This window comes from Caenorhabditis briggsae (genome assembly GCF_000004555.2).
Source record: "Caenorhabditis briggsae complete genome, chrX, whole genome shotgun sequence".
Taxonomy (NCBI): Eukaryota; Metazoa; Nematoda; class Chromadorea; order Rhabditida; family Rhabditidae; genus Caenorhabditis; species Caenorhabditis briggsae.
In genome coordinates this window covers 13,924,595-13,944,691 of record NC_013491.2, presented here as the reverse complement: position 1 = coordinate 13,944,691, position 20,097 = coordinate 13,924,595, and the positions used below count along the sequence as shown (strand labels likewise).

General features: G+C 35.2%; 2 protein-coding genes and 1 non-coding gene across 3 annotated transcripts; all 3 read right to left on the bottom strand.

Annotated features, from left to right (window-relative positions):
• Positions 1 to 2,782: 2,782 nt before the first annotated feature.
• Cbr-npr-10 lies at positions 2,783 to 5,325 on the bottom strand (the record flags this gene model as incomplete). Its single annotated transcript, XM_045240058.1, has 8 exons — positions 2,783 to 2,872; positions 2,948 to 3,062; positions 3,294 to 3,424; positions 3,587 to 3,681; positions 3,727 to 3,896; positions 3,944 to 4,026; positions 4,071 to 4,275; positions 5,207 to 5,325. The coding sequence occupies 8 exons, from the start codon at positions 5,323 to 5,325 to the stop codon at positions 2,783 to 2,785; spliced, it is 1,008 nt and encodes a 335-aa protein (XP_045096085.1).
• Positions 5,326 to 17,575: 12,250 nt separating this feature from the next.
• Positions 17,576 to 17,659, bottom strand: CBG28797. Its single transcript has one exon. It is a non-coding gene (tRNA).
• Positions 17,660 to 18,331: 672 nt separating this feature from the next.
• On the bottom strand, positions 18,332 to 18,445 carry CBG27849 (the record flags this gene model as incomplete). Its single annotated transcript, XM_045240057.1, has 1 exon — positions 18,332 to 18,445. One exon carries the CDS (start codon positions 18,443 to 18,445, stop codon positions 18,332 to 18,334), a length of 114 nt encoding a protein of 37 aa, XP_045099920.1.
• Positions 18,446 to 20,097: the final 1,652 nt, after the last annotated feature.

Below are 20,097 nucleotides of genomic sequence, written 5' to 3'. Positions count from 1 at the left end.
TTCGCAAACGGATGTTTGGTCATGATTCGCAATCGGATCGGAAACGGAGCTCGTGAACGGACAGGATACGGATCAATCCGAATAATGTACAGCTATTTACTGACAACGGTTCGCGTGCGGTCCGTATGCGGTTCCTATTTCAACCGCGCGTGAACGCGAAGCGTCCGTAACGGACCCGTTCGCATTTCACCTGTGAGTTTGAATTATTAGACATCATCAGAACAAATCCACAACCGATAAATTGTTGAACTTCTAGTCGGTGGTTGGTTAAATTCCGCATAAAACCTCTATTAATGAACTCCGAAAAACTTATCAGAAGGTTCCGACCTAGTAGTATTTCTAATATTTTATCTCGACCCAAATGTGGCCATGACCTTCTTTACAGCCGTTTTTAGGCAAGTTCCGAGCAAAGCCTGGGCAATATTCTTCCAAACCCCGGAATCCATTTCAAATCTGGCAGGAAGTTAAAAGCCGACAGCCGAATGGAAGATAACAAATATTGTACTATCTAGCTCATAGACTTTGTTGAGAGAAATTGCGAACAATACCACGAAGTAACCGTACCAATATCATCAATACCAATAGAAGAAAACCATATACTTGCACTTCAAACTCAATTAACTCAGTTTATATGAAAAATATCAAAGACGTTTCAACTGACAAAATGTTAAAGTCATTATAACAAACATTTTATCAGTTGACAAACTTTTGTTATCCCTCACAGATATTGAGATAATTGAGCTCAAAGTGCATTATAAGGTGGCACTCTATTATATTATTTACGAGTTGTCAGAAGAAGTTCGATTATAACGTAATCAAATATTCACATCTCGTTAATTACGATATTTTTCAAGAATTCACTCGAATACTCTATTGTTATTTTTTACCACGAACCGGGACAACGCAAAATCAGAAATTCATTTTAAAAAATAGGAGGAGTCTTAAAATAACCTTATAAATGGAAATACGAACTGAAAAGTTGGCAATACAAGGTTCAAATTTTGACTTTGACCTGGAGCTGGCAGATGCTTTTTTTTACTCACAAGTACGTTTAGCATTGCCAGACATTTGTGCCAGGCTAAATCTGGTTGACTTCGATAATTCCTCGATCTTCGATAATTTGAAAAGTTTTCTGGGAAATCGTAATTGCTTTGTTTTGCTAACATTTTTTGTATTGTATTCAAATTCCATCTCCTCCCATTATCCCAAAAACGGTTTTGAAATTGTTGACAACTTCTTCACCAAAAATCTTATTTCCACCCAACTACCGTAATCGGGGTGTGTGTGTGTATGTGTTTGCGTGCCGACGCCATCTGCCGCCTTGATTCAGTCGGGTGACGGCATGACGAGTAACGGAATTTCTCATGCATATACCGCTTCCACTCTAACCTCCTTCACTCATCTTCGTCTGTCTTTCTCCTTTTTTACCAAAAGACCTGCCGACCTCATCATCAAATTCTTAATCGGTTTTCGGAGCGAAATTGGGAAGTTGAAGTCAAGTCAAACCAAAACGGACTGACAGTTTGCTATTCATTCATTTCACAACGTACACAACAAGAAGATGTTTTTATGACAATGGAAACCGTTTTTTTTTGTCTGATGTTGTTCTTCAGAATAGAAGTCATCAGGCAAAAAAAGAGAGGGGAGAAGGTGAACGGAGGAATTGAGATGCAAATTAGGCTGTAAATTAGAATTCTATTTGCACTAACAAAGCCCCAATAAACAGGATTAGTCATGTTTAATAGGCAGTAATCACATTCAGTACCGCACTCCATGGGAACTTTACAGATTTTTTTTTGAAAATCTTCAAAAAACCTAAAGGTATTCTCCAAGATTTCAAACCTAAGAATTCAAAAACTCTAGAAATCTCAACGTTGAAGTGTCAGATTTCTGAAGTGTGTAGTCCTCTTCACCTGAGCTCATCTCTGTGGAGTTCGAGTGACTTGTGCTCTGTAATTATCGCTTACACCGCGCACACTATGTTGACCTCTTACGTGCCTATTCATTTTGCTTTGTTGTGTTGTATTGTTATTACAAGGGTGGATGTGTCTTGTAACATATTTCGGAGAACTGAGATTTCTTAGGAATGTGAGGTGAACTGTAGAGGAAATTTGCCTTTATCGGTTAAGATCTTTGCCAATACAACGAAAATTTTTTTGGAATAAATGTAAAAAGAGAAGTGGTGTAGAGGAAATTTCGTCTATTCGGAGAATTGAAATCTGAAAATTTTTCATTTCGTGACGCGATGTTCAGACGCGTTCACTACAGAATTCTTGTCTGAAGAGCCACTTCCAGTTCAAAATGAGAATATCGTTGAATCAACTCTGCAAACACTTTAAACCGGTAAACACGACGGTTTTTGAAAATAGCATACATTTATTCAGCTCGATTATAATACAAAAAAAATACTGGTCGAAATCCAGAAATTACACTTTTAAAAACTCGGCAAAAAAGTACTTAAAGTACCATTTTTCAAACATTCAACATCAGATTTTCAGTCAGAATGAGAAACATTTGTTCTAAAGCAATCACAAATTACACATAAAGCAGTAATTATAATACCGTTCTCTATTTTTGTTGGGAGAAAAAGAAGAATACATATAGAAATGGATATATTCAGTATTAATATACAAATGACAAGCTTGAAGCACATTCTCTACAAGGCATTGGCAGGCATACAAACTGAAAAAAACTTGTCTGTTTTTTGTTTTGTTCTATACTGTTTTTTGTTCGTTGTACGAGAAGCACCGGGAAATGAATAGAACAATCATTAAAGAATAATTTAAATGGAACTGGGAACAGTGGTGATAGATCGTCTGGTAGTGCTCTCAAAATGAGTGCTGAGCAACTGAGAGCAAGCTGGATTGTTTCCCTGAAAAAACGAAAATCCATATAAATGTTTCAGGCTTTTTTGGCTTCTATATATATATAGCTAAAAATATCCTACCGGACTCACTCGTCTCATTCCACAAGCAGTTTTGACTGAATCCCAAAGAGTAACAAATGCAGCTCGGAAGTGTTCGTTACAGTAACCATAGAGGAATGGGTTGACGATCGTGGACCTGCAATAATACAATTATAGATCCTTCTTGTAGACCTTAGAAAATTTCATTAGGTTCTCTTTTCAATGAACTTGTGTCATTGTTGTCCCTCAATTCATTTAAAATTCATCAACATCTCTTTGATCATTCTACTCATTCAACACTAGCTCACTCATACACGTCTTACTTCTCGAGAATGACTTTTAGTTTTGTTGAACCTTGCAATGTTCAAAACACATCAGCTCAACTTACGCCATAGAGATACAGTGAGAGATAATTCCGAAGAGATAATCCTGATCAGCAATAAATCCTGGAAGAGCCGAGTAGTCCCGAAGGAAATTGAAACCAACAGCTGGTAGCCAGGAAAGGGCAAATGTGACAGTCTGAAATTCAATTATTAACATCCAGGCATATTCCTAGGAAACTCTGAAAGTCTTCATTTAGCGTCTGACTAACCATGATAATGAGCATGCGGTTGGTCCTGAGACGTTTTTGCGTAAGCTGACGACGTGCTTCAGACATCAGCTCTTTTGGCTTCCCCGCACAAAGACTCCGTTACGTAATTTAAATGAAATGGATGCGTAACAGAATGTGATAATAGCGAGTGGGAAGACAAACTGGATGATAAACACCATGCTACCTGAAATTCTTATTATAATACTGAAAACAAATTCTTCCCACTAACCATAAATACTTCTCAAATGGGCATCCTCTCGCCAATTTTCAGTGCAAAACTCTCCACAAAAGTTACTATACTTTACAAGCTCCTGTTTGAGGAACAATGGAGCGGAAAGTGCGATAGCAATTGCATTATTGAAAATGATCATTTTGAAAGCAAGATTCTTGCGGATTGGTCTGAAACTTTGAGCCTGAGTGAAATTCAAAAAAGACCTAGAACTCACTCCGAGGTTGGATGGCAAATTAGAATGTATCTGTCAATGGCAATTGCAGTGAGAGTCAAAGTCGAGAAACTCAATGCGGTTCCCTGTAAGAAAATTTATTTCTGGCATCAAAGAATGCTTAAATTACCTGCAAAAGGGGTAGGAAGCGACAAAGTGGTGCTCCAAAGAGCCACACTTTGGAAAAAGCTGAAATCGGTGTGACCGAGCCACTGAAAATTGCGACAAAGAGATCTGACACTGATAACGACACAATGAACATATTCCTAACGGATTGCAGAGCTTTGAATCGTACCACAGACATTACCACTAGTAGATTTCCAGTGCATCCCACTCTGAAAACTCTTTATTGTTTAACCGATAATTCAATAATCAGATATCTGTTTGTTCTTTTAGTGTGTTATGAATGTTTTTCGAAAATCTTCGAAAATTTTTGAAACGATTAGAATGAAAACGCTACTAATATCTTTGGAATCCACTCATCTCTCATCTATGATCCTTTGAGCGGCGTCTCCAAAAAAACCAACCGGAAAATTTAGAGAAAATTTGGTTTTCCGTTTGACCTCGTCTCTGTTTCCGGAAAACCAATTGAGCAAAAACAAACATTGAATAGTATGAAAGCTAGAGTTACACGTTTTGCCTCCTTTTAGTGTATTGAATTGATTGGGCCTCGTTTCAGTAGTACTTCTAGAGAATAAATCGGTATGCTACGCATTTTCTCCTTATGTAAACTTTGTGATTTGAACTAATGTCCAATTTTTGGAACTATTGCACAACGATTATTGGATTGCACTTTTTCTAATCCCCCCGTAGGACCTCTTTCTTGTTGTTCCTTCAAGAAAAAATCCTACTTGGAATTTGGTTTAGCTTTCCACTATAAGCATCAAAAACCGGGAACACTGGCTGTGGAGTTACTCATCTGGCAGTAACCCCCATCCCCTTTTTTGACAGCCATAATTGAGTTCCCCTCGTTATTTTTCTTTGTCTTTCCTTCTTTTTTTCAGAGGAGACCTACTGTTGAGTTAATTTAATTTCACAAATTGGGAACTTGTGAAACACTCAATGGATTCCCTAATAGAATACCGAACAATTGGGTGGTGTGGTCGATGTTGCTGCTCAATGAATGAGCAATGTAATGTTGACATTGAATACAGAGTGAGCTCTTCACCCTCATGACATAGATCTTAGTTTTTTATTTTGTTTCAGACGCCTCTTATGGGGTTCGATGGTATTCAATTTCGTCATATGGGTCCCTTTACAACTCACATTACGATGAAAATGTAGATTGTTGCCAGAATTGAAATTGTGATCGGGTGAAGTGTCAAGTCATGCTTTGTTTCCCACAAGTAGGAGCGAATATCACGACAACTGTTTGTAGGTGTCATTGTGTCTGGATCCAGGCTGAAAAAACATGGTTGCTGTAGTTCTGCATAAAAGTTAAGAAGATAAAACTAGAGAAATCATAGTTCAATTAGATAAAAGGCACTACGAATGACAAAAAGGGGCTAGCCACATAGTAAGAGGATATAACTTTATAGTTTTCATCCAAAATTTCTAATACTACCTAAAACAGATCTCTCAATTTGGCAATTATACAAAAAGCACAAATTTTCTGGAAATTTTTTGGTAGTACGTCGAATACAAAAACATAACAATTATCAGAAAACTAGTCGCTAAAACTCTACGGCAGAAGGAACCGAAGACCCGGGAATAGACAGAAGAGGAGCACCCTCTTCCAAAAATGGGCGGGACATAGTTTTTTTTGTCTCTTGCGTTTTCTTCCAATTTTTAAAGAAGGCGGTCTTGGAGACGAGACGATGGATAAGGCAAGAGTGTTCTATTTTTCGCGCTTTTGACGCTGATTAATGGAGCCAACACTAGGAGCCAATTTTGCAAAAGGAAATTGGAAGGGAGGAGGTGAATGATGATGTTGGGGAATTTGAACATCATGATCAAAGAAAGCTGATATCTACTAACTTGGCTTGAAATGATGGTTGTTTTATGAAAAATGGATTTGTTATAAAAAGAAATTGGGCAAGATTAATTTAAGGATACTGCCAACGTCCACGTTCACTGGCCGCGACTAAAATTTAGGCAAACGCGTTACTCATTATTTTTAGCCAGTCTAATAAAAACGAACATCACTTTTCAGTAACCAAATATTTGTGAATTAAGATTTTGTGATCGGAAATGGTGCGGATGTAAACTTCCTTATTATCGTATTTTAAACGAGTCGGCCCACAGAATGAAAATAAATAGCAACGGATGAACTCTTTATTAATGACATCAACTAGACATAAAACATAATTAACGCCTTTTTTAATTTCTTCAATTAAAAGTTAAAAGAAACAAAACACACTATTAAGGCTGACACATTTTTCCTAACTGGCAAGGATCAAGAGAAGAGTCACAAAAAGAAAAAAAAACAAAAAGTTTCAACTTTTTTTTTTAAAACGCTTTGAATGGAGTTCAGACATGATGTCAAGAGTGGATATTGAAATCGCCAAAATGTTGGGAAAAAGCTAGAGAATGGATTCGATTGAAGCCCGAAAAAAAGAGAGGGTGGAGGAGTAACTTTTTGGAAGGTGAATCCAGCCAACCGAGAGTTTGGCATTGTTTCTTTCGGAGTCTGAGAGCAAAGAATAAGCAGAGTAGGAACATAGTGGAGGGAAGTAGTTAGTCTTAAAAGTAATTATAACGTTATTTTTGGTCTTGTTTAAAAAGTCCAAAATATTTTGACATCATGTCTGAACTCCATTCAAAGCGTTTACAGAGCAGTTCAAACTTTTGATATGAAAAATTGCCTTTTAAAATATTTCGTTTGTATAAAACAAATTGCCTGCTCTTTTTTCATTGTCACTAGAGAAAAATATTTGTTTCAGTTTTTTCGGACTATTCTCGGGTGCCTTTCACATTTCAAAGGATTCAAGAAAAGATTGGGATAAGAAAGTTTGGAAAAAGTTATCTAGGATTTACAACCTTCAACAGGAAAAAAATAAAATAAAAATCCCTGGCGGACATTTAAATTTTTTGTGTTCAGAATAAGATAAATGGGCTTGATATAAAAACGGATTGAATGTGACACATTTGAAAATCCCCTCTATAAAATCTTTAAAAGTTTCTATCACTACGGAAAACTAGTCTCTAGAGTTATTTGGAATCTCTTTGAACTGGGATCTCAAGTTTTCAAAGAATCTGATACCAAAAATTAACCAAGGGATTCTATTTTTCGAAAAATAAAATACGATCCAAAAGATTTTGAGATCATTTTCTGCGGATTTTCTTGTAGGAGGAATGCACTAAAGAGATGAAATAAAAACAGAAAATGTTAATGTGGATTTTTTTTTCCGTCTGGAGAGCTTTAATTCTTGGTAAACAATTTGCAGACTGAAGTTAATGATCTATTTTCACATTTTCATTCCAGAAATTACTACTCAGTATTGCACTTCTTCTGTAGGAAAGAAAATGTTTTAATGTTTGAGTGAAAGGAAATCTCAAAATGTGAATTATCTGTTGATCATGAATTTCAATTCAAGGAAACAAGTTAAAACAAGGAAATTACTAGAAGTGTATGTGTCTGTTCATGACGAAACTTATATTATTTGAATGCCAAGAAAAAGTCATTCACCTGGCTCAGTTTCAGCCGCCGGATACATCTCCATGTTGAGTTATTAATGTTATTGATGTCAATGTGATATCTGAGGAATGATGTATCAGACTGATATTTCAATCTTAAGTTGCATTCAACAAAATTATCCGGTAGTTAAAAAACAGGCGGAGATAATGTACCGCATGTACTGTACTGTACTGTTCAATCTCAATGACCCAAAGTGTCAATTTTCGTTTTTTTTTTTTCATTTGGAATACCTTAAGCAGTAAAAACTGCCTGAAGCTCAGCAGACATCTAGCCTCAAACCTGCACTTTTCGACTGGGTAATTGAAATAAAAGTAAATAAGGAATGTTTTCAACTCTGCCTACCAAATGGATTCCCGACCCACTTTATTTGGTTGTGAGCCAAAAACAGAATACTTCTTGAATGACATTAAATTAGTCTTGAGGGAAGAAAAATAAAAACAAACAGAAGGAAATGAGAAAATGAATGAGCGCTTCGGAAACAAATTCTTGAATTTCATCTAAAACCCGGAAAATATTCGATTTCTAGGACAAGTTGAATTAGTCTGTAAAAACACTCTCTAAAAAAAGAAAGGAAGAACAAGGGAGAAATTAAAAAGTGGGTGATACATTTTATTTTCCAGTGTGCGTGCGGAGCAAAATAAAAACTCATCACGTTTTACTTTCCATTCCCGAATTTTTTATGCAGAACTTGAAAAACGACTACTTCAAAAGTGACAAGTCTGTTTTTCTCTTTCTCGTGCTGAGAAAAACACTTTGGTAGAATCCTTAGATCTGCCAATTTCAGCAATTTATGTTCTTTGAAAAAAAAACAGAATGACAAATTTCAAATATGTATACCTCTACCGAAGTGTCAAAAAAGGAGAAAACTTATGTTCTGTGTTCAGTATTTCTCGCAAAAAGTGATTTTTTAGAAAAAGAGACAAAAAGTGACAGGTTTCTTGCAATGAAGCCGAATTCCAGAATCACATCCAAGGAAGATTGATGATTCTTATATTTTAAACAGTTTTCACAAAAAATTAAAATTAAGTTTTTAAAAAAAGTTTTCCGTGTCCCGACGCGTTTGGAATTACGAACCCTAGGAATCTGGGAGTCACTACTTCGTTCTGGCTCCAGAAATCCCAGATTTAGGATTTTCGGCTGAGAAACACCGAAATATCAGAAAAGTAAATATCATATGTTCTGGATTCAGTTTTCTTGCGAAAAGTGATTTCTACATCAAAAGAAGCCGAAAAATGACAGGTTTCTTGCACTGAAGCCTAATTCTAGAATCACAGTTCTTCTCAGAAAATCTATGATTTTTATATCAGATAAGAATGAATCACGTGGGCGTTTATAATGCTTCCAAAAAGGATTTTTGCTAAAATTCTAGAACAAAAGGGAATAGAAATGCCCTTTCAAATGACTCAGCTTACTTATCTGATTGTTTCATTTTACTCTCCACGTACGTAAAAAATTGAATCCAGCTTTATCCCATTAGTTTTTTTTCCAAATCCACAAGGCTAATGTCACGAGTTAGCATTAGTTAATTAATTTTTATGTAAAGCAAGTTCAACAGTTTTTTTCATTAGAAACAGATTTAGAAAACAAGTTTTTGTTTCTTTGCTCACTTGCCAGATTTTACTAGTATTCCAAAAATTCCACCTACCCAGTTGGGACCAGGTACAACGGAGAGGTACAACAGAGAACAAGTACCTTGATCGTTTTTGTTCTTCTAACTAGAATCGTGAATTAACAATAAGGGTGTGTAGGGAAAAAAGTAAAAAGAGGAGCAAAGTACCAGAAACGTATCGAGAAAAAAAGAAGGAAAGGTAAAAAAACTGAAAATAGTAGAGGAAAAATATATGGGAAGAAACCATATTTTGAACGCTTACTAGGACCAAGGCACCACTTCTTTTTCGGGAGGAGAGGTTACGTCGCACTTCGAGAAGTAGGCAGTAAACAGGATATTGGTAGAGATTTTCTACGTATTTTCTAGGTCCTTTTTCAGGGGGCTACTTGAAGGATCCGCTGGGTGGTAGGTGAAAACGAAGAAAATAAGAAAATCTTAAGACAAATCAAATTTAACGGACGAAACACACCGGCTAGCAGCACACAAAGTAACTGGACCATGAAAAAAAAACTAGTAAAAGATAGAGAGAAAAAAACAAAAGCAAAAAAAAAGAGAGGAACTGGTCGAGAAATATTTGAACATTAATTTCTAAGCCCAAAATAATAATATGCAAATGTTTTCTTATTCTATTTTTGCGTGTTTTGATATACTACGATGTGGGTAAAATTCAGAAATACCTATGACTCGGTGATGTTTTGAAAATTATTATTTTCCCGGAACTTCCAAAGTTTGTTGAAAATTCTTTTAAAAATTCAAATCTAAAAACTTTAAATTTCTATGAATCTTGCATTAGTTTGCATGTTTCGATTTGTCATGAAAATCGCCGCCTTTTTGAATACTTCTTCCTTGAGAGGTGGGTGGAAAGGTTTTTGGTCATTATGACCTGATCATCGACAAAAAGTGTACAGTTTCGACAGTTCACCGACAAATAAATAAGTGAACATGTGTCGAATTACTTTTTCTTGCACTCGCTGGCCCACTTCCAACAATACAGAAATCACCACGCTCTCGCGAAAGAGCACAACTCGAACAATGAGGAAAAAGAGCGGAAAATGAGAAAAAAAACCGTCGAAAGGACATATTGATCTTTGGCTGACTTCCAGGAGGCCAAAATTTGATAGTGGAATTGGTTGTAATAACAACATTTACTATTGTTCAGTTATTGAGCAGGTGCATGTTCAGACGTTACATCAACTCAAAGATAAGGTTAGTCACAAAACTGTGCTTGCGTATTTATCTGAGTTTAGTGTTTTCGAGTGTTCAACTTTTTGTGATAACTCTTCATACCTTTTTAAAGATGTAAAAACCAACAAATGAAAGTAAAAAGAGGGAAGCGAAAAATGTTCGGTAGTAGAAAAAATAGGCGACAACCTTCTTTGTTATAAAGGTTGAGAAGGGAAAAAGTGTTTCTTCTTCATTCAAAATAGGAGAAAAAAGAAGTTTCGTGGGACTCTCGTTTCTATTGAAAAATGAATAGGGGTTCAGGAATCGAATTGTTATTTTATTTTAAGGGTTCACGCGCCCGCGGTACACAGAGTTGTTGCAAAAATTCACACAAACAGACAATTTCTAACATTTTTAGAAATTTTTAAGAAAAAGAAAAATGTTTTGTTGAACATGATCCGCCCCACATCTTATCTTAAAACGGCTTTGTATTTTTATTATCTCTCTCAAGCTCTAAAAATTTTCCAGACATACAAATTAAAAACATTGAGGGCACATTTGGGGCATTTTTTCATATCTGAGGGTGTAAACTTTAAAATAATTGTAAATAAAGAAAAAAAACGTCTACTGAACAAATATAAGGATAGGCCGGAGTTCAATATTTTTTGTGATTTTTGCTTCTAAAAATTACAATTTGTTTGTTTTCAAGAGAACACAAGAAAAAAGAATAAAATGCAAATATGTAAAAAATCTCAATGTCTCACGTGTGAAAAAATGAAAAAGTCAATAGGCTTTTATTTGGGATATTTGGATTCTCACACAAGTCGCCACACACAAACATTGAGCATTTCAATATTGCGTGTGTTTGAAAGTGTACTTTTTTCGCGGCTGAAATTTGCATAGCCTTCACTGAACATGTTGTTTTTCCGCGTTACCAAATTCAGGGGATACTCCTTTTTTCTACTGATTGAGTTTGTTTGGTTTTACAGAGGATATAGTGTTCGGTGGTGGTGATCAGATAGAATGAGTTTCGAATTAGATTTAAACTCACTTTGGTGGAACTTCCTCCAAAAATGGAAGTTCTTTTTTTCTAATTGCTTTACAGAAGGTACAGTACCGGTCACTAAGATGGGCAAAAAACTGATAATTCTGTGGATTTTGGCCAATTTTGATGATTTTCAAGAGCCTGGAGCTTGCCTATCAAGTTATCGACTACTTTGATACTTTCAGACAATGTGAAACTAACTTAGATTTAAATGACCTAGATTTGCATTCATAGAATAATTCGAAATTTCCTAGTTTTTCAACTGTTTGCCGATTTCTGAAAGACACCTCTTGTCCCACGTTTTCCGTATAAATGGGGCTAAAAAAGAGAGTCTTTTCGAAATCGGCAAGTATCTGAATAACTAGAATCTCTCAAAAATTGTGTGAATGCAGAACTTTCAACCTAGGTCTCTTTTACATTTTCCAAAATTTTCAAAGTATTCAGAAACTTGACAGCCAAGACACAGACTCCTGAAAAATGGTCAAAACGGCCGAAAATAAGTTGACAAGTATGTTCTTCTTGACCTGTACTGTAGATCAAAAACGATTGTTATCTCAAAAACAATTTGCAACCTCCAGCTGAACAAAAATCATGACAAAAAGGAAAGCTTTGCTACAATTTGAATATCGCGTGCCGCTCAAAGATTTTGAACCGAATGAAGAGCACTTCAGAATATTTCCTGTTTTGTTCCATAACTTTTTTCACCACGTGATAAAACATGTTTTCTTCTTACAAAAAAATTTCTGCATCGACTAATAATAAAAAGGGTCCTAAGGCTGCTGCAACTATACAATTGTAACCGGTTAGAATAAGTGATTTCACTGCTTCCAGGGTTAAAAAAAAGAAATCCAGATCCCAATAGCTCTGCAAGTTTAATAACTCTTGTGCATAGTTGAGTGGAAGTAATGACACTTGAAACTGTGCTTTTCAAAAATCAAGGGTGTTTTTCTTTTTGAACCCTAAACTTTAACGTCACACTTCATGCATTTTTGAAGAGAACGCGAGTACACAAGTACATCATCATTTTGCAACTTTCTATCTTCTTTTTTGGATGCACTCAGATTGTTAAGTATCTAGTTTGTTTTCCACTTCACACGTGCACCCAAAGTCATATGAAGCTCATTAGGAAGTGCGAGGGTGAACCAAAAACAGGAAAAGTGATATCAGTTTTTCCAATTAACTTACTAGGAGTTGTTGAAAAGAGTCTCGGCGGTGTCGGAAATAGTGTCTGTGGAATTCATATTTATTCTGAAAACATGAAAATAACTCTTCCAGATCGGTGACGCTAAATGAAATGTCATAAGAGCACAAAAGTGGAACGCAGAAAGAGGCGATATAGGCGAAGTGCGAAAATGATGGGCACATTGGATTTCTAAAATTTTTAAGTGTCATAGGATTACGGGAAATGTGAAAAAATTTAACGATGGATTAGAAGAAACACATGAGAGTCTTAAAAAATAAAAAAAACTACTGTTATATTCGTTGGCTGTCAGACAACTTTAAAGTGTAAACGATCACGGTCAATTTCATGTTTCTATTTCAAGATTCGACTACTGTAGACTCCAAGGATCAAAAATCTAAAACGAAAATTAAAATAAAAATTCAAAGTCTACAGTAGTCCACAAAACAAAAGTGAGAGAAAGTTTTGGTCTTTTCTCCTAGTTTCGAATCCAATGGGGTTTTCCAATCTCGTGGAGCTCTTTCCATTACTACCAGGCGTGTGATGCTGTTTGTGTGCACTCACTAAAACACAAAGAAAAAGTTTGGGAGAGAGAGGATTGATCTAATTGAGTCCAATATCGCTAAATGCACGTTCAATGGTAATTACTTTATTGAAACGACCCGACTCGAGAGATGTGTTCCTTTTTAGAAACAGAAACATGAAACAGGGAAATGGAATTTTGTAGTCCACATGGGAAATCCCAAAATCGAAGTTTTGTCCTTTTCAGAGCGAAATATCTTAAGCTCACTTCATATCTGGAAGAATTTTACTAATGACTTGACCTAATTCGTAAGTTTAAAACGTATGACTGATTTTTAGATTAAATTCAGTACATATTTGTCACTGCGAGGAAACCGTTTGCTTTAAATATCATTTTCCATAGTTCCTTGTGTATTGTATCAAAAAGCGGAAAATGCTCGAAGGTTGGACTCCGTAAAACTACCGAATTTCCTTCAATTTTTGCTTTTCTGCTTCTGGAAAGGAACACTTTCAGAAACTAAACTTTGATTTCTAAAGTAGAATGACAAGGAACTAGTTTTTCCTCTGTTTGAATTCCTTTTCAGACTCAATATCCGTTTGGTTGAACATATTTTTCCTGAGATTGTTGTTTTGTTTAACCCAGAAACTTCCAACATTCCGGTCACAATCTGACAAAAGGTACTCCATCTCCGGTCTATCCCACCTAAGAGAGTTTCAATTTGACTCATCGAGAAAACGGAAGACACACTGGGACCAACAAAAAACACAGAAGAAATGGGAAGAAAAATAGACCCCAAGATGAAATAAATGAGTGGGACGAAAGAGAAGAAAATTGTAAAGGAAAGCCTTAAAAAACAGAGCGAAGAAAAAGAAAAGCAATTGAGACTCTAACGAAAAAAGAAGGGTCCACAGGAAGAATACTATAATTTATCTCTCAGTCAGTCTGTCAGTCTTTTTCTCAATTGGATCCTTCTATTCTCAATTCTCCTCTTTGTTTTATTTCGGTCCAGAGGGGATGAAATTGGTTTTCGTTCTGGTTTTAGATCCTACCAACTGTGGGATAAGGATTAAAAAACTCATAGTGGGAGGAAGATGACGTTTTGAGCAGTAGACGATGAAAAAAAACATTGAATGGGAAAGGACAGCTTCCGCGTATGCCCTCCCTCAATTATAACAATTTCAATAAATTACTTATCTTTTCAAAAATGAAGATACTGCAATTTTTGCAATTTAGTGCAATTTTTCTAAAAACAAAAACACAACATACGTCACGTAGAAAAAATTGAATAGTTTTTTTGAGTTTTCCAGGAAATACAGTTTCAAGAACATGAGCTTGGAGAACAAGACGACATGATGTTTGAATGGCTCACGTTTTATTTTTTAGATAAATTATAAATGGGAAATGCTAATTCCAAATTTAAGAAATCTAGTAAACCGGATTCGAAATTATCAAAGTGAAGCCGTAATATTTGGAACGACCAATGATTAAGATTTCAAGAAAAGAAATGAGAACCGAAAAAAAGGACACGTCATGTCTCCTCGGTACACTTTATATACCCCCAAGAGACGTTATTCAGTCATGACTGTACCTTTACCTAATTTGTATTACCGAAAATCAGTTGTACCCAGACCGAACATCAATGTGATCTGGTTCAACCAAAAACAAAGACCAGTAAAATCGCTATCATAAAATTGTTAGAATGGGTGAAATGAAAAATCAAAACGATTTTAAGGCATGTAGATGGTTGTGGGGAAAAAACATACAATCAGGATATATATGAATGTTTCAGATGGATGGCCAACGTGATATATTGCTTTTTTGAGGAGATGCTGTCCTCAAAATATAGCGAAAAAGTTATGAAAGCACTGAGGGAGGCAGCATAAATATTTCATAGTATATTTTCTGGAAATGAAGCTAATCATCGAAGGTTGTCTGCACGGAAATATATAGCCTTCAGTCTGTGAGTAATTATTGAAGATGTTGGTGAGGTGCAAAACGCAAGAAAACAACAGGAAACAGCATGTGCAGCATGGGATTCTTTGAAATTCATCTAGTCTACTCTATGTAGTAACAGTAGAAATGATTGTTGAGATAATACCAAAAAGAAATGTTTTTCTAGATTAGTCAGTCGTAAAAGGTCAATGATTTCCAAAAAAAGGTTAGCTTACATGGCTGGTTATAAACGTATTTCGTTTTATGGCCTTCTCATAAAACCCTAAAAAATTTTCTAGGAAATGGCTCATCAACAAAACAAGAGAAAACTAAAAAGAAAACGAGAAATAGATCTGATCAGGAGGTGGATGTTTCAAGTAAACAATTCGCACACATACATTTCCCGGATGGCTCGATGTCCTCCATTACGTCAAGTCGACGAAAAAAATTTGATTAGCCACATCTCAATGGGGGTATCCAGACTGAATTGTCTAGATGAATGAAACATGTTCTCTGTGTGATTGAACCATATGAGCATCTTTGGGATTTCAAGAACTCATAGTTCATAGGTTACACATTCTTGTGCTATACTGCACAAAATGCCTTGATTTGTTGACTTTTTTCCAGAGAGGACGCCGGCTTGCGCAAATAAGCGATGAGCAGATAAATTGGATGGGGCGGTAAGAAAAAAGGGTGAGAAAAACGAGGGAAGACAAGCTCAAAACACAAGCAAAGAAAAGAGCGAAAAATTGACTGAAATATGATAGAAAAATGGGACCGAAGAATGCTTTAATTCCTTGAAGCAACCCTTAGACTTCTTTGTGCGGGCTTGGATTTTCTGGAATGGGTTCGAATTTCGAGTGCTTCTAAGGGCCCAACTCTAGTGGATGAAAAAGGAATGGATGTGAGTGAAATGTACTTGCTTCGAAAAAAAAAACGAAAAGTAGAGAACCGGGAGGAGAGTTTTAAATAACAAGGAACGGATTTCAATGGAGGGAGTTACTCAAAAATTCGACACGGAATTTTAAAACAGAGATCAGAACTGAAATGAGAAACTCACTAAGATACTGTAGTCCAGAAATATTTGGAATAGCCTTTTCGGAATTGTTGGAATATCGAGAAGTCATATTTTCAAAATTTCGAAAAATCGGAATATTTTGTTTTTGCAAGATTTGCAATTTCAAAATATTCCGATTTTCGGAATTTCGGATTTTCGAAATATTCAGAAAATTCAAAATTTCGGTATTTTGGAATTTCGGAATATTCCGATTTTTAAAGTTTCGGAATCTTGGAATTTTGGAAAACTCCGATTTTGTTACTTTCGGAATTTCGGCATTTTTGAAAATTTTTAAAATTCGAATTTTTTGTAGAAATTTCATTTTCACATCAGAAAAAACCAAAAACTGGTACACTGGCAAGAAAACATTTCGTGTGCGCCTTTGACATACCGTAGACCAGATTTATCTAATTCCGAGAATAAATCTTTAGAAACTTTTTGACCGGAGCTGGTTTCCAAAAAAAAAGTTCGAAGTTTTATTCCGGAAAAATCTTTCGGAAATGTTACGACCGGAATTTCATTTCGAATTTTTCTCTAGGAGTTATTCCGGTCGGAATTTTTAAGATTTAAATTCTTGAACAGTTTATGATCAATTTTTCTGTCACCAAGACTTCTAAAAACTGATTACAACGATGTCTAGGTTTATTCTCTTATTCCCCATCGACTTCGAACACCTTCGAAAAAGCTAAACACAAAACACTACGTTCCTCAAATCGAAAATTATTATCTTGTTCAAAATAGACCAGCAACTTTTTTGATGTGATTAATAGTGTTATTCACATCAACGCGTGAGAGAATTAACATGTCAATAAGTACGAAAAGCGTTCATGTGAGAAAACCTTTCGTCAACTTTTTGATTTTTGCTCAAAAATTCATTGAATCAAACAATATTTTGTTAGGCTCTTCAAAAAGCTTGTAGCGTGTTGTATGTAAAAGTGATCGTGCCCCGCTTTTTTTCGAAATCTGAATCCTTACCAGAAAACTGACACCTTCTTGGTAACATCCCCAAAAAGAGATGTTTGAACAATGTAGAAGGAGAGGACTAGAATCTTCTCTTTTTTTTTTGAAACCAATTCTGAATTAAATGATATTTATATCCAATTAGTCATGGGAGGCATGTAAACGATAAAGAGGGGTAGGAGAGAAGCTCTAAAAAACTGAAAAAATGTTTTTTTTTTCAGTAGTATGAGCAAAACAATTAAATGATCATCAAGTATCTCCAAACCATGATCAGCGCATTTTAGGACTTCGCTTGTAGATGTTCAAATTTTGTAATTATGAACAGCTGAATAGAATAAAGACACAATTTTTGTGAGGTTTTTAAAATGAAAGAAGAACTTCAGGAATGTCTAATTGGATTTTATTCAATTAGGAATTTCCGATGAAAAATGAAAAGTTAAAATAACCAAACCCGGCTCCAGAGATTCAGAATAAAATTAACATTATTTTCAAAAAATTAAAAACGAAACAAAAAAATTCAAAAAGTGATGCCGTCCGCAGGATTCGAACCTGCGCCCTCCGGAGAGGACTGCGACCTGAACGCAGCGCCTTAGACCACTCGGCCAGAACGGCGGTGATAGACCTACACTCACTTTGAGTACACATCACACAGACGGCAGGGGAGGTCGACGTAGATTTTGATGAGGCAAACAAGTAAAAAAAGGACACTCACACACAGAAACATACAACACAGGGAATAAAAGAAATGGAGTAATAGAGACAAAAGTTGAGGGAGACTTAATATTCATTGTTGTGAATAGAATGTTTAAGTTTGGAGAATTTTTCTCGGGAAATTTATTCATGAATTTATTTTCTGGAACTTAAGGGAAATTGGTATTATGAATTTATATTTTTTTTTTTCGAAACTTTTCAAAATATTGATAAATTATTTTCTTACTTCATTTTCACATATTTTGCTAATTTTTTGTTGGTTTTCGTCGTTTTCTTATTGTTTCTTTACAGAAAATTTTAATGAAAACCGGAGAAAACTGGCATAACACATTCTTTTAAATTGAGATAGGTAATCTTTGAACAATTTTTCGCAAAATGTCTCTAATATCTTTCTTCGGAAAATTCAGAAAAAAATACGGTTCCGATTTTCTGGTTTGAATAAGTCTGCTTGCAACTTTTTCAGATAAAGTTTTTTCAGATAAGACTTTTTCAGATAAATCTAGTTTCAGATAAAAGTTTCAGATAAAATTTTATCTGGGACAGAACAATTGCCTGGAACCTTTGTGGACTGACTCATTTCCGTTCATTTAAAAGCAGTTTCTCAATTGATGACTGAAATATTAGCTGACAATTGTGAGTAACCAGTCTAGACAGTTTCTTCTCACAATACGGGTGAGTTATGTTCATTGGAGAGTTGAACGTCATTATAATTGCTTAATAAATTACTCATGGCTGACCCCAAGCGGTTTAATCATAAAGTTTTTATGCAGAATACGAAAAAACAGAAAATACCAAAAACGGAACGAAGAAATAATGGATCTTCAAAAACATTTCAAACCGGGGCATAAAAATTTCGAGATTTTCTTTTTTGAACATGTGAGCCCACAAAATAGTTAGTCATGAAATGAAAAATTCTATTACACAAAAGGAACCGTTTTTGAATACTTTCAGTGTGACGGTTGTTTTGAATCTGTGCATTTAGTAAAAAAAACACAAAGAAAAAACTTTCATTGTTATTGAGAAAGCCCAAAAATTGGAATCGAATTACAGAGATGACAAAAATTAATAAACAAAACATCATAAACTCGCATCGAGAACAGCTGAAGAAAGCTGAACTTGATGTTAGAAGCATAAGAATGATTGGATAATTGGAAACACGGGCTAGGTCGAATTGGATCACACAATTTTGTAAAACAGGAGCTTGTGTATATGTAGTTTCTAATTGTGTAATGTAACAGAGACACAAATGTACACCCGGTGAGTATTTATTCTTGATCTGGAATAAAAAACAAGCAAACCCACACATAGAATAGATACATGTGCGTCCCGTTATCCACATTATAAGAGTTTTTTCTTCTGGCTCGAGACTCTAGGAGAATTATAAACACGACTAAAAACTGAACTATTTTTCTGCAAAGAATATATTTCTTGAAGATTAAGAAGTTATGCTTGAATTTGAGCAAAATTGTATATGAAAAAAAGGGGGTTAAGTATGGAAAATACCCAGAAATTCATATAAAGTTTAACAAGGGAACCTCAACACCTCGTAAACCCAGATTTTGATGACAATTTCAGTGTGTGTTGAGACGCCTATTTAGACACCTCTGAACATTTTTAATACCGCCGGCCAGTTTTAGGCGAGTATGATCGACTTCAGATCAATTTCAGTGCCATAGATTGCATTTAGATTTTATTTAATCCCAGAGCATTTCAAAGCATGAAATGTAATGTGTTATAATTAGAATTTGATGAAATTTCCTATTTCGAATGTTTTCTCAAAAAAAATTTTATTCAGTTTTGAATAAATCTGGATAATCTTGAAAAAATTACAAAATAACTAATTTTTCTGGAGAAAAAGTTTGAAATTTGAAATTTAATTAAATTACACAACAAATTTCATGCTCTAAAACGTCCAAAAACTTGAGAAAATCGGCTTTAAAAACGTTATTTTCGCACTCTTAAGGTCAATTTTGTACTGAAACTGATATAACGCGGCTAAAACTGGCGGGCGGAAACTTTTAGGAGTGGCTAGTTTTGGAGATTTAGTAATAATTTTTAGTGCGCTGCACATAAATGGAGGAAAATCACGTTTTGCGAAATTTAGTGAATTTTTTCTAACTAGGGAAGGTTGTAATCGGGGGGTGGAACTTCGGTATGAGACCTATATCATTCGAAAGCTGAAAATGAGACATTTTCAAATATATATTCTGATTTTGCTGAGGAGCTACCAGTTTCGAGAAAATCGGGTTCGAAATCTGAGAAATTGCTAATGCAAAGGGGGGGCCCCATGGTGATTTTTTTACGAAAATTTTTTTTTTGAAAAAAAACCTGAAAACTTT